This window comes from Procambarus clarkii, chromosome 29 (assembly GCF_040958095.1).
Source record: "Procambarus clarkii isolate CNS0578487 chromosome 29, FALCON_Pclarkii_2.0, whole genome shotgun sequence".
NCBI classification, from domain to species: domain Eukaryota; kingdom Metazoa; phylum Arthropoda; class Malacostraca; order Decapoda; family Cambaridae; genus Procambarus; species Procambarus clarkii.
The window spans coordinates 36,048,810-36,063,935 of NC_091178.1; the positions used below are offsets into that span (position 1 = coordinate 36,048,810).

The following is a 15,126-nucleotide window of genomic DNA, read 5'->3' on the forward strand; positions in this document are numbered from 1 at the left end:
AGACCTGGTATGACTACGAAGGGGAGAGGATGTTTCTTGGTCAGCTCTCAAGGAATTAAGGCTCTACAAGCCTTACTCAGTGGATTAGAGCTAGCCATCGCAGCCCACCATCGTTATTGGAGACCCTGCGCTTCTGGGAAGTAAGAAGAAGCCAGGTTCATGAAGCAGAGGAGTGCCAAACTTGGAAAATTGGTTGACACTGAGGGTCTGATGGGTGTGGCGGGCAGGCTTAGCTGTGACCGAGTCACGTTCACTGAGGTTTTTGGAGGGACGACACCGTTCCTAGGGCAAGGAGCAACGCCTTGTGGAAGGGACGAATGAGTGCATGCAGTGATGAGCTCAGTGCCCACTGGTGAACCAGGATTGGGATATCTGAATCTCTCGGAGTGGTTCGGCGACGACGCGAAGGCTTCACGACACCTGAGGACCTGTGTGACGTTCCTGGATCGTCAAGGACCGACTCAGGAAGCGTGGGAACCTCACACCATCGAGGGACAGGCGTCGTGAGCCAGGAATGTAAAGGTAGATCAATTTTTCTTCCCATTACCCCTTGTGTGAGTAGGCTAGATAGGCCACGATATATACATATGCATGTGGCAGTATAACATAAATACTTTAGTAGTAGGATAGGCTGCAGGCCAGCTTGTGTCCAGGACTGTTGGAGAGGTCAGTGTGTGTGGACGACAGGGCAGTTGAAGAGGTGGTAGCCGACGTCGACGAAGAGGCCCCTATGGTGAGAGTGTGTGGCTTCCTTTTAGTCTGCCCAGTTGAAGGAGTGGTTGGAGGTCGTGAAAGAAGAGTTGCTGACCATCTCCAGACTTATTATTCTCATTTTTCTTTTCCTGTATTGCTTGTAAATGTATGTGTGATCATGTAGTTTATGTCAGTAAATTCACACATTTTGTCATTGTGTTTAAGTGTGCCTCCATAATAATCTCTATGAGCATACACGAGGGTTATCATAGTACCACCTAGTGAACACCACGTTTTCTACAGAAGGTCTTATTGCCTGGAGAGTGGTAAAGCAGCACAGACTTATATAAAAGTGTACCCTAGGCACGGCCGAAAGAGTAGCGACACTGTGACAACAAGCAGTATAGAATACACCCACAGAACTGCATTGCTGGGGTGCAGGTATCTCAACCCAGCTGGCGACCTTGTTAAAGGAAGATAGGGAAGGCAGGCGGGAAAGGAATTCCTGCAACCTTTTTGTCTGGCAGGCAAGACTCAGGGAAATTTATTGTTAAAAGGTAAGCCTGGGTCTTCCTTCACTTCTCTATGGGTCTAGGCCGGAATTGCTAACAGCAGTTTCCCCGTCGTTGACTGAAGGGCTCCCATGGTGAATCAGTGGCACCCCACAGTGGTGGGAGCAAAGACCTGCGGTGGTGGGCACTGCTGGTCCTCTCCTGTGGGACTAGGAGATTCCGGTGAGTCCCGAGAGTCGGAGGGGCTGAGTATTCTGCCTTCTGAGCCCCTAGCAGACGATTGCTAGCAGAGCCCCATCCCACCCCCGTGACAAGAACTGGCGACCTGGCCAGGATGCGTTAATCAAGACAGTGTTGCCAGTGAATTCAGTGATACCCAACCAGCTAAGGGACTGAAACGGTGAAATTAGTACCTACTAACTTGTCTGTGCTGTCGAGTATGCTCGATAACATAGAGATGAAGGAGGAAAAGTAAAGAAATTTATGGAGACGAGGGATGAGAAAATTTTGAAGTGTACCAAAGCCCAGTTCCAACAAGTGGCAGGCCACTTGGGGATCCGATTGAGGACGACTAAGGTGGCGGAGCGTAGGCTAGAAATAATGGCACAACTCACAGCTTGAGAAGTGACAACAGAAGAAGGGCCATCCCAAGGTGAACCGTCCCAACTAGAGCCATCCCAAGCGCCTACCAGTGTGGGGAGGACTCACAGTAAACGTGGGAGCAGTGGAGGGTCAAGCTGTAGTAAGAGGAGCCTGCAACTGGAAGTAATGAAGATGCAACTGGAAGCCCAGCTGCGACGAGAGGAGCGCGAGCATGAAGCTCGGCTGCAGCGAGAGGAATGTGAAGCTCGGCTGCAGCGAGAGGAGCATGAAGATCAGCTGCGGCGAGAAGAAAGAGAGAGACAACTGCGACTAGAGGAGATAAAGGGAAAGAAAGAAGTCGAATTGCGTCGCGTTCAGCATGCGCTGCCCTCACTACCTGCACGGCGGGATGATCTCAAGATAAGGGAACGTGACTTACCTACGTTCGAACCTCAAGAAGCTGAGGCGTTCTTCGAACACTTCGAACGTATAGCAACTCTGAAGGAGTGGCAGGAAGATGATTGGGCTGCTCTGGTCCAGGGCAGGTTGACTGATGGGGCCCGGGAAGCCTACAACATGCTGGACCTAGAGGAGTGTGCTAGTTACGATGCGATTAAGAATGTGGTGCTCCACTCATTCCGGCTGACTCCGGAGATGTACCGGAAGCGGTTCAGAGAATGTACAAGAGCGTTGGGAAAGTCTTATGCCGAGACCGCCAGGGATATAGAACGGAAATTCCTACGATGGTTGAAGGCGGAGGAAGCAGAGTCGGCAGATGAGATCAAACGACAGATAGTGATGGAGAAGCTTATGTCAGTGCTCCATCCTGAGTTGTGCGTAAAGGTGAGAGAAGCAGGTATTAAGGACCTTAAAGCTGCAGCGGACCGAGCCGACATGCTGGAGGAGGCACTACATCTCAGGAGGGAGGGGCCGCCCAGACACTCGCCTTACCCCAGGTCGGGAGGGAACTTTAGGAGTTTAGGAGGAGCGAGGACGGGTGGGGACTCTCCCAAGAGTAGTGTACCCAATGAAGTAACCCGGTTCAAGAGCTCAAGGGACGTGGGGAGGAAGCCCCAAGCTGTGAGCAGTGGACCTAGCTCGGGAGCGAGTGCTGCTGCCCGGGAACCAACGACGGGAAGTCCAAGGAGGACCCAGGGAACCTCTACCGTTGGTGCTACCAGCATGACTGGTAGAGGGTCTCCCAGGAGAGGCGGTCGGTGTTTCAACTGTGGGGGACAAGGACATTTTGCACGGGAGTGCGGTCGCCCCAGGCACGGTGGAAACGTAGATTTCGCGAGAGTAGGAAGCGAAGGAGACAACAATACCTTAGGTGATATGCCGGTGATGAGGGAGAAGAGGATTCACCCCTTTGTGTGTGAGGGAACGGTGAAGATAAGAGGAGCTGATCCTGTTCCAGCGAGGATGCTGAGGGACACGGGATCCGACTTCACCCTCGTTAGTGAATCACTCTTCCCCGAGGACTACAGAAGTTCCAGTACAGGGAAAGCCCTAATAAAAACTTTGGGGGAACAAGTGAGGATACCCCTTCATAAGGTGACTCTTAATTCAGACTCTCGTGGTAGGGGTCTGTGCTTCACTTCCCAGGACGGAAGCTCAGGTGATCCTAGGGAATGACTCCTGTGGGGGATGTGTTCTCCCGAATTTGATTAAGGGTGAGGAGTGTATAGAGTCCTATCGACAGAGCAACATGACGGACGCCCGCTGTGGCGCAACGGAAATTGCGAGAGTGGCATTTCCGGTATGCGCGGTGACGTCGGGATAGGGCATCAGGGATTATGATGGGAGCGGATCCAGTCACGCCGAGGAGAACATGCAGGGTGACCTGAGGCTCGATCATTTGTTCCGAGAGGAGGCGGCCAGAGGACAGGCGACAGACGAGGAAGGGTCGGATAGGAGTATCCAAGTTACTCTCACCAGTTCTCTAGGTATTGACAGCGCCCCTCTAGGTGAGCCGCTAAAGGAAGTGTTTCCGGAGTTGGTATGGGAGGCGAAGGGAGGTCTCGCCGGACCCGAGTCACCGACTCACTTCTTCATGGAGAAGGGAATGCTAATGAGGCAGTGGAGACCGGTTAGGGAAGAAGCGGGTGATGATATGCTGAGAGTGAGGCGTCAGGTGGTGGTGCCAGCGCAGTACAGAGGCGCGGTGCTAAAGCTTGCACACTCAGTTGATCCTGCGGGTCACTTGGGAGTAACCAAGACCTTAAGACGGCTTCGAGAACATTTTTATTGGCTGGGCATGGACGCGGATGTAAGAAGAATCTGCAAGACGTGTTTCCAGTGCCAGAGGGCGGGGAAGAATGTCCCTGCTATCCCGAAAGCACCTTTGGTTCCAGTTCCTGCGTTTGGCCAGACGTTTGAACGCCTAATAATCGACGTTGTGGGACCACTACCCAGGACAAAAAGGGGAAATAATTACTTATTGACCATCATGTGTGCTTCAACAAGAATTCCAGAGGCGCTCCCAGTGCGGAAGGTGACATCGAGATGCGTCATGGGACACCTTCAGCGGTTCTTTGGTGGGTAAGTGTGCCCAAGGAAATCCAGTCCGACTGCGGGAGTATTTTGCAATTGAAATGGTTTAGGCAGGCTGTTGCAATCTGGGGAATAGCCCAACTACGATCGTCACCTTATAGACCGCAATCGCAGGGAGCGATTGAGAGGTTTCACTCCACTCTGAAGACCATCTTAAGAGTGTATTGTGCAGAACAGGGAGCAGAATGGGATGAGGCTGTCTGTCCAGCCCTGTTTGCGATCCGAGATGCTATAATTGAGTCTCTGGGATTCTCTCCATTCGACCTAGTGTTTGGGCACGAAGTAAGGAGCCCGTTATTGATGCTGAAGGAGCAGTTGACGGCGGAGAAGACGTTAGGGACAGTGGAAGAGTATGTGCAAAGATTCCATGAACGATTGAAAATGGCGAAGGAATTGGCTGCTGATCACCTGAAGACGACATCTTCTCTTGCGCTTCAGAAGAAGCGCAAGAGAAGATGTCGATCTGGTACGACAAGAAGTCTGTCCCAAGGGAGTTCGAGGCATAAGCCAGAGTGATGATGTTGCTACCTGGGAGAGGTAGAGTGACGGAATCACGCTTTGGTGGTCCATATTTGGTTATTCGGCGTTTGGGTCCTGTAAGTTATGAGGTCAGCAAGCCGAATCGCCCCTGCAACACACAGGTTTGTCATATCAACCGTTTAAAGCCATACTTCCCAGTGGAGCAAGAGAGTGCGAGAGTGAAGGGAATAACACATTCGCAAGAAGGGAAATTGGTTCTGTGTATGGAGATGAGCCGAGTGTTGCCAGCAGAGGAAAGAAAGTGGGCTCGTGCCGATGGTACGCGCCTGTCAAATACAGAGAGTTTGATGCATCTAGAAGAGAAGCTACGACATCTGGATAAAGGAAGGAGAAGAGAACTAGTGACCCTAGTAAGGAGGAACAAGTCGCTCTTCACGGATGTGCCCCGACGGCACAAGAGTGTGGTGCATGAGGTGGAAGTGTGCAGAGGAAAGCCAATCAAGCAGAGTGCTTATCGGGTGAGTCCTGAGAAGAGGAAGATTATGCGACAGTAGGTGAAATATCTGCTAGCAAATGATCTCGCTGAGCCCAGCAATGGTGAGTGGAGCTCGCCCTGTGTGCTGGTCAAGAAGAGTGATGGATCATATCGTTTTTGCACCGACTATCGCAAAGTGAATTCCAAAACTGTGTCGGATTCTCACCCGATGCCCCGAATAAGTGATTGCGTCGACCAAGTGGGAAACGCAAGGTTTGTCACCAAGGTCGATCTGCTGAAAGGGTATTATCAAATCCCTTTGTCTACGAGTGCGAGAAAGATCTCAGCGTTTGCTACTCCAGACGGATTGTACCAGTACAAAGTGCTTCCGTTTGGTATGAAGAACAGCGGAAGTTGTTTTCAGAGGATGATGAACGAAGTGCTAAGAGGGATGGAAGGCTGCGCCGTGTACATAGACGATATAGTGGTGTATGCCGATAGCTGGAAACAACACATTAATCGACTGACGGAGTTGTTCCAATGGTGGGAAGTAGCGTACCTGACAGTTAATCATGCCAAGAGCGATTCGGGAAGGCCCGATTAGAATACTTAGGTTTCGTCGTGGGCCAAGGGAAAGTGACTCCAGTAGACCAGAAAGTGCTGGCAATCAAAGAATATCCGAATCCCAGGACGAGAAAAGAATTGTTCCGATATCTGGGGATGATTGGATACTATAGAGGATTTTGCAAGAACTTCTCGACAGTAGCACACCCTCTGACTGAATTGCTATCTAAGAACGTTAGATGGAAGTGGGGAAAAGCATGCCAGGAGTCCTTCGAGAAGACTAAGAACTTGTTAACCGAAGCACCAGTACTGGTTTCGCCTGACTTTGAGTCAGACTTTATCTTCTATGTCGACGCTAGTGATGTAGGGATTGGAGCCATGTTAGCTCAAGAGAAGGATGGAGTCCACCGTCCAGTGGCATTCTACTCGAAGAAATTCGAAAAGTACAAGAGGGCTTATAGTACAGTGGAAAAGGAAGCCTTAGCCCTGATCCTGGCACTGAAGCATTTCGACATCTATGTGGGTGGAGGTACTAGACCGGTGCGAGTGTTCATTGATCATAACCCCTTGACGTTCGTGCACAGGATGAAGAACTCGAACCAGAGGCTAACAAGATGGGACCTACTGTTACAGGAGTACTGGCTGGAAATCAGGCACATTAAAGGAAGGGAGAATGTGGCAGCAGATGCCCTCTCCCGGATTTACTAACCGATATGACTCTTATTTTAAGGGGAGGGGTATGTTACGGTGCCTTCTCCTATTTCTTTCGTTTGCCTGCTTTAAGAGTCATATCAGCCCTCCCTACTGATTCTCTGAAGTACAGGGAGTCTGTTGGTATATGTGGCGACCAGATCGGCCGCCAGATAAGGGAGAAACTTGTATTATAATTTGTAGGTAAGGGGAAAGTAGCGCCCTGATATAAATGAAAAAGTATCCCCTACCTGCAGATATGCCGTTTTGTAAGGGACGCTAGCCGATTGCGGATTGGCCGACTTAGGTCGCGGGCGACCAATCATAGCCGGCCGTGACGTCACCGAGTGCCCCGGGCTGTGCCAACGTCAGACCTGGTCTGACTACGATGGGGAGAGGATGTTTCTTGGTCAGCTCTCAAGGATTTGAGGCTCTACAAGCCTTACTCAGTGGATTAGAGCTAGCCATCGCAGCCCACCATCGTTATTGGAGACCCTGCGCTTCTGGGAAGCAAGAAGAAGCCAAGTTCATCGAGCAGAGGAGTGCCAAACTTGGAAAATTGGTCGGCGACGACGCTGGGCGGCGCCGCTTGACACTGAGGGTCTGAAGGGTGTGGCGGGCAGGCTTAGCTGTGACCGAGTCACGTTCACTGAGGGTTTTGGAGGGACGACACCGTTCCTAGGGCAAGGAGCAACGCCTTGTGGAAGGGACGAGTGAGTGCATGCAGTGATGAGCTCAGTGTCCACTGGTGAACCTGGATTGGAATATCTGAATGTCTGGGAGTGGTTCGGCGACGACGCGAAGGCTTCACGACACCTGAGGACCTGTGTGACGTTCCTGGATCGTCAAGGACCGACTCAGGAAGCGTGGGAACCTCACACCATCGAGGGACAGGCGTCGTGAGCCAGGAATGTAAAGGTAGATCAATTTTCCCTCCCATTACCCCTTGTGTGAGTAGGCTAGATAGGCCACGATATATACATATGCATGTGGCAGTATAACATCAATACTTTAGTAGTAGGATAGGCTGCAGGGCAGCTTGTGTCCAGGACTGTTGGAGAGGTCAGTGTGTGTGGACGACAGCGCAGTTGAAGAGGTGGTAGCCGACGTCGACGAAAAGGTGGTAGCTGACGTCGACGAAGAGGCCCCTATGATGAGAGTGTGTGGCTTCCTTTTTGTGGAGGGAACCACATTCAAAATACCCGCTGGGGTAACTTTTTATATTAACCGCTCCTGATTGGTGGGTGGCAGCTTGACGCGATGCGTCTGCGTATCACCCATGCGCATGCCTGGAGGCGAGAAGGAGGACAGACGAGAACTGCACCTGACTGCAGAAGGACCTGTTAGTGACGCCCCCTGGACGGTGGTTATCCAGCTCCCCATATTGGCCAGCTACCATTAGACCTCGCCCATCCTCACCCCTAGAAGCCGTCGTATTGCTTCAGGAACCCTGGGAGAAGACTTCAGCCCAAGGTGAGCCACTGTTTCTCCACATTTCCGTGTATGTGATTACCACATGGTTGGTCGGCCATAACCCCTAGGCGACCGTCTCCACACCGTGCGCAGTGAGTAATTGGCCTACACGGTGATCAAGAGGACCTCGCCACGCTGTACCCATCATTATCCTGCTGCAAGTGATTTAGACCGTGTTCAACATTACAGTGAAATTTACTGTCGTCGGTTGCACCATAAATGTTCTCCAGTTTGCTAGAACTTGATTTGTGCTTTCCAGCTGCGTTGTCTGTGATTTTGTGGTTCCTGCTTCCAGTATTTGTGCTTTATTCCCCCATTTCTTGCATTTCCCTGTGATTTTCTATACTTCGTCGTACCTCTGTTCCTGCTTCAAGAGTGTTCTTTAACCCCCATGCATACAGCAAGATTTTCGACGTTAGATTCATTTCCCTGCTTTTTTGCCATCTTTACTGCATCAATTTTCCCTATTTCTGGCAATTTTCTATATTTTTTGTGAATTTTCGTATATATTCCTTGTTCTCAAGACGACGCCATCACCACGCCGCGCTGCCACCATACTTGTTCCTACATGCTCCCAGCTCGACCCACCTGTTGGCGTCTGCTCTACCAGTTGGCGTCCGCTTTCCCAGTTGACGTTCCCACTTCCCACTAAAGTTGTACCATCATTTTTCTTGGTATTTACTATTTTTCTAAGATATTCTACATCAGAATTCAAAGTGTTCAGTATTTTTGTGCTTCTAATAGGAGTGAGGAGGAAGTTTTTACCGCACGGATTCAGCCTTCGTTCACGAGCGTATCCGGGCTCAGTGTTATTGCGTCACGGTCTTGGAGGACTCAGAGGCGTCATCTATACATAGGTCTTTGTTGCATCTTATTGGATTGTCTCCTACTTTGCCTTCACGAACTTTCCTTATATATATGACTCCAAGGAGACATATGTGTCAAAAAAAATTGTGCTGGTGTATTGAAAACCTGAGAAAAGGAAACCATACTTCTTCCCTGAACGTACCCATTCCAAATGAATGTGTTGTTCTTTAACAGGTGCATGAACTTTGACCTGTATACTCATTGCTGAATATAGATATTAATGAATAAACTTCCTTTTCAGTAACATTAGAGAAATTTACTTGAGACATTGAGGTGACAAATACTGATATATATATTAATTAAGTAAATGATACTGATTATATATGTGAAATTTGGAAAATTGGAACATGGTGGTTGCAAATGTCCACTTTGTAGGAGAACATTACTACATATGATCATCCTACGAGTCACCAGTGAATATACCTAGTAATAAGTGAGAAGGTTCTTACCTAACATATACATGTAGGACTGCAATGTATGTTTACATTCTAGATTTAAGTGCATTATTCTAGTTTTAAATGCATGTTTCTAGATTTAGGTGCATGATTCTAGACTTAATATAATCCTTGATTTCATACATGATCAAGTTCAGTGCAAGCACTTATAATTATCCAGTCTGGGGAGTGTTCAAGACCATACCAAGTGCATTCCATCTTTTGCAAATTTTGGGGCGGGAGTAACATTGGAGTCAGGTCATCCTAATTATTGGGGCCACCCTGTTTTTCTCCAATTTTTTGGACAATCGTGCAGTGAATAGTTACTTCAACCATACTGGATAATTCCTAAGTGGCACCTGCTTTCATTGGTTACTGGCTTGGAAACAGGATACTATCCTGGACCATTCCTAGATTTAAGGCCTATTCCCTGACGAGTCTTATTCTTATTCATTGCCGGTTTACTTTGGCTGTGAACGTACATTTTGCAAAAAGAGTAGTTCTGAGCTGTGGCTTTTCATTGCCGCAAGATGCCCCGAATACGCATTAACTTGGCATCTGTAACTGATCTAATAACATTACTTGGAGTGTCGTACACACTGGCCAACAGAATTGTTAAGTTCAGACACACACGCACTATCACGGCAGACAACATCCATCATATATCTCACCTTAAGATTACAACTCCTTTATTGAATGCCATATCTTTTGACACGGAACCACTACCTCATGGCTCAGGCTCCATCACAATGGCAGAACTAAACACTGGGTGACGTTCAGGATCGCCATCAACCGATGGGAATGTCTCCGTCGTCTCTGCCCGCCAAACACACACCGAAACTACGACGTTGGTACAACGTTCGAACAAGTTTTAACACCTCCTAACCAGTTATAACAACCAATATAGCAAGTTGTAACAACGTTCTAATACGTCATAAACACGTTAAGCCAAGATGTAACAACTTTATTACAAGTTGTAACAAGCGGAAAATAGAGACAGTTTCGGTTTGTGTTTCCAGGGTGGGGGCTCAGCTACACACAGTCGCACCAGACGTAGGTCTCCCCCTCGTAATACCCATAGTTTGCATAGTTCTAGTTTTCAGAGACAGGGACATATTTCCACTAAGGGTCCGTCTCATTCCACTCGTCATCCAGTTCGAAGGGGTGTCAGATAGCTCTCAGGATTCTGATTCGGATGACTCCACGTATCCTCGACAGTGGAACCGGTATGGTCGGACGAATAATTCATTCCATCCACCACCTCGAGAACTCAATTATGATGGTAAATCTGATTGGACTCCATTCTATCGCTGTTTCACATCGTATGCAGCGGAAAAAGATTGGAGTGGCACTACTTCTCTAACAGACTTGGGTTGGTGTCTTAAGGGAAAGGCTAGTGATTTTTACAACCGAATACTAGACCGGGAACCATCAATTGATTATACTCGCATGATGCACAAACTTGTAAAGAGATTTGGAGATAGGGAGGTTTTAGACTTGGCGGGAGAATGGTGAGGAAATCTTAGAATGGGCTGATAGAGTCCAGCATTTGGCCCAACGAGCCTACAAACATCTGGAACAGGGAGAGGAAGAGCAGCTGGCAATCATGCGATTTGGCCAAGGTTTGTTAGATAGGCGGTTAGCAGAGTATATTTCCAACGCTAATATTTCGTCAATGGAAAAAGCCATTGATAGGGCTCAGACATTTCAGCATAATTCTGTTGCTATTCACGGGTCAGCAGGGTCATCCTCATTTAGTTCCCAGCAGCAGAGGTCCCAAAGGCCAGCAGTGCGGATAAATGCTGTGGATAGACCTTCTCGATATGAACAACCTGCCAGGAGTAATTTGGCTTTCCACCTCCGCTCACGGACACCCACAAAATCTCCAGAGTCGTCACCGGCTGGTAGCTTATCAGGCCAGGGTAAGGGGGGGTCTCTGGCAAACAAAGACTGGATCAGGCTCTTCATCTCTTGCGCGAATGGATACAAAGTTAGATAAATTGACAGGCATGAACGCAAAACTAGACGAAGTCATCTCAGGAATCTCAGGGGTTCGTGACAAATTGGACGAGGTATGTGAGGGTTTGAGGCGTCTCACAAACGCCATCATATCGCCTCGGGGCCACCGCTCCCCATCACCTAGGAGGAGTAATAATTGTTACCTATGCGGGGACGAGGGTCAATTTGCTCGCGATTGCCAACAATCTAGGAGTGGCTGGGACGAAGGCCGTAAACAGGAGGAGCGTTCCAACGATAAGTATCATGTTTCATTTTTAGGAAGAGGATCAGTCTTTAAACAAAGATGGGTCGGTTCAAGAGGCCTAGATTCGACCCACGACATACCAGGCCAGCAGAGCGTGGTTACACCACCTCCAAAGACACAAAGTCCTTCTCGAGGGTTCAAAACTTATACCCTCCAAATACCAGCACTGGATATTCATTAGGAAGATTGGCCGCCGGATAAAACACTTGCAGAAGGTGCACCTGAAATGATAGCACTAGCGGACGAAAAGGACATAGGCGACGGAAAAATGTCGCAAGATGAAGACGACTTTTATCAACATGAGGGAGTACATTTAAGTTTCCAGCAAGTAGGTGAAGAGGAAGAATTCTCTCAAGAGCAGAGTAGTTGTTTCTCTAGGGAGGATGAGGTAGACCATCCCTGCACATCCGAGGGCAGTGATAAGCAGGAAAGGGAGGAACAAGAACAAATAACCATTAGGCAATTACGGTCCGGTTCCATGTTCTGGATCCCGATTCAAGTAGAGAACGTAAGGGTGAGAGCAATAGTTGACACAGCGGCAGAGGTTCCAATTATTTCTCAAGAGGTTCATCAACAGTTGATACCCCCACCACCGGTAATAAGGCGGATCACTCTCAATACAGCAGGGAAATGTATGTGTATTCCAGGGACACTGATAGGGCCGGTTACATTACTAATTGCTGGAGGGAAATTTGAAGTAAACATATATGTAGCACCAATTAAAGATAACATGCTATTAGGGCTTGATTTTATGAAACGTCAGGGCATCAGCCTGGCCTTGGCTCAATCTCAGATGATACTACTGGGACAAATTATTGCTATGCAATTGGGAAGGGAAGATACACCAGACCCAAACTCCAACCCTTGCATAGCTAAAGTGGCAGTGTCTCAACACACGGTCATTCCACCTCGGTCGGTGGCAAACGTCCTATGTGAACTAGACAATAATATGCCACAATACCTAGTGGAACCCTTGGATGAAGAGAGGATACCAATAATGCGCGCATTGCACCAGAATGGAAAAACCCTACAAATATGTGTACTTAATGTCATAGAACGGAACTTCACATTGAAGAGACAGATGCATGTGGCTAATGCAGAAGCAGTATGGGAAGTTTTACCCAAGTCTGGGCCCGCAGTGGCTGTAAGGTCGATAGGGAAAGCATCACAGGAAACCCACGGCAAGCTACCCACCCATATGTTAAGCCTGTTACAGGACATAGAAGAGACCCTGACAGTAGAACAGGTATGCCGACTATCTCGTTTATTACTGACATATAAAGATGTATTTGCGGCAAGTGAATTTGACTTGGGTTCTTTTAAGGAAGTGTCATACCACATCAACACAGACAATGCCAGACCGGTGAAACAGAAAATACGACGAACACCAGCATGTTTTGCACAGGAAGAAAAAGGACACTTTCAGCGAATGCTTGATGCAGGTATCATCCAACCATCAATGTCTGAGTGGGCATCGGCACCAGTATTAGTGAGGAAAAGAGATAGCTCGGTTCAATTGTGCGTGGACTACCGGGAACTGAATTCCCGTACCGTAAAGGATGTATACCCGCTTCCACTAGTGGATGAATGTTTGGACACATTAGCGGGGAACGAATGATTCAGTAAATTAGATGCCAATTCAGAGTATTACCAGATTAACGTAGCATAGGAAGACCGGAAAAAGACGGCATTTATCACCAAGTATGATCTTTTTGAATTTAGGAAAATGGCTTTTGGCCTTTGCAATGCACCAGCTACTTATGCAAGAGTCATGAATCTAGTGTTACGAGAATTAAATTGGGAAACCGTACTAGCTTTTTTGGATGACATCTTAGTGCTAGGTGAATCCTTTCAGAGTCATCTCTTCAACCTGGAACAAGTCTTTGAACGATTTAGAAAATATGGCCAGCGCCCTAAGCCACAAAAATGCGCTTTGTTTAGAAGGCGGGTTGAATTCTTGGGCAGAATAGTTAGCCGGACGGGGCTAGAATTTGGACAGGAGGCAATAGAGGCAGTGGTGAGGGGGCAAACCCCTAGGTCATCCAAGGATTTGGAAAAATTCTTAGGATTAGCCAACTATCACAGGGCTTTTATAAAAGGTTTTGCAGAGCTAGCAGCCCCTTTATATGCATTAACTGGGGCAAACAAATTTAATTGGGAATGTAGACATCAAGAGGCCTTCGGCACTATCAACACTGCTTTGACTACGACCCCTGTTTTGGGACTACCCAATGGACAGGATCTATTTATCCTGGATACCGACACCTCTGATTGGGCTATAGGTGCTGAGTTGCTGCATGTTCAGGAGGAACAGGAAAAGGTCATTGCTTATGCTAGTTTTGCATTAACCCCAGAGCAAAGACGGTATTGTACTACCAGGAAGGAATTGTTGGCAGTCGTGAGGGGTACCAGGCTTTTTCGGCACTATTTACTGGGCCGGTCTTTTATTATCCGAACGGATCATGGCAGTCTGGTATGGTTGACTAGGTTCAAGAACTCCCAGAGCCAATTAGCTCGTTGGTTGGAAGAACTAAGCCAGTTTGACTTGAAGATACAACACAGGGCCGGGAAGAAACACATCAATGCGGACTCGTTGTCATGGGAAGGGGACAACCAGCAGCTATGTACACATTTCCGTCATGACATCCCCATATAGGACTTACCGTGCGGGGGCTGTTCTTATTGCCCCAAGGCACAACAAAACTGGGCAACTTTCCACGAAACAGTAGATGACGTGGTCCCATTAGCTACAGGATCATTCGATTGTGCATGTAGTATTCAGGCGGGACAATTAGAAACATGCACACCAATGTGTAGTGTGTATCAGCCGGAGTATATATGTTCACGGTGTAAGAATGCACGCAGGGAATAATTTCAATCAATGCCTTTCTTACTGTTAAGTCACTGTTTATTGCAGCACTAAACCCCAACGCAGCGATGGCCAACAAGGAGTCATCTTCCGATTACTCAGACTACGAGTCGGAAACCCCACGGGAGTCAAAGGGACCAGGGAAGATCCGAGGTGTACCTATCACCTCAAGGTAGGGATTATTAATGAAGTATTTGGAAACTCAGCTCGAGATGAGTCGAGTGGAACGTCCTGGGTGGGAGACACTGGAACCCCCGAAGGCCATGGACAAATTCGTTCCGTCTCTTTACTCCTCTAGCGAAAACATGAGTCTGGCAAGACATCGACAGACCAGAGACACAATGTCCCTTTCTAATCCTACCTCAAGTGTGGACACGCGTCTAGGGACATGTCACCAGGATTGTTGTGAGGTAATCTAGATTCTCTCAGCTAGTTTTCCTAGTTTCTAGATTAGGCTAGTCGTTCTAGGGACTCTAGAAACTGGAGCTTTCAAACTAACATATACTTGTGGGGTGTTGAATGAAAGCTTATGTTAAGGAAAGTCGGTTGGGACTGATTAGAGGCCTGTGATTGCTCTGTAGAGAGAATTACAGAAATTTTCGCGTTCTGTAAAATAGGATGGGAGTTGAGTGTGAAGTGGTGTAGGGAGGTACTTGACTCTCCCAACTGTT

At 48.1% G+C, this 15,126-nt stretch overlaps 1 protein-coding gene across 1 annotated transcript; it reads left to right on the forward strand.

The window, feature by feature from the left end:
- Positions 1-11,854: 11,854 nt before the first annotated feature.
- On the forward strand, positions 11,855-13,204 carry LOC138369719 (uncharacterized). The gene has a single exon (XM_069333155.1). The coding sequence runs from the start codon at positions 11,855-11,857 to the stop codon at positions 13,202-13,204; it is 1,350 nt and encodes a 449-aa protein (XP_069189256.1).
- The last annotated feature ends 1,922 nt before the right edge of the window (positions 13,205-15,126 follow it).

Excerpts from the sequence above, each read along its gene's own strand:
- LOC138369719 (XM_069333155.1), top strand. The coding sequence starts at position 11,855 with ATGTCGCAAGATGAAGACGACTTTTATCAACATGAGGGAGTACATTTA.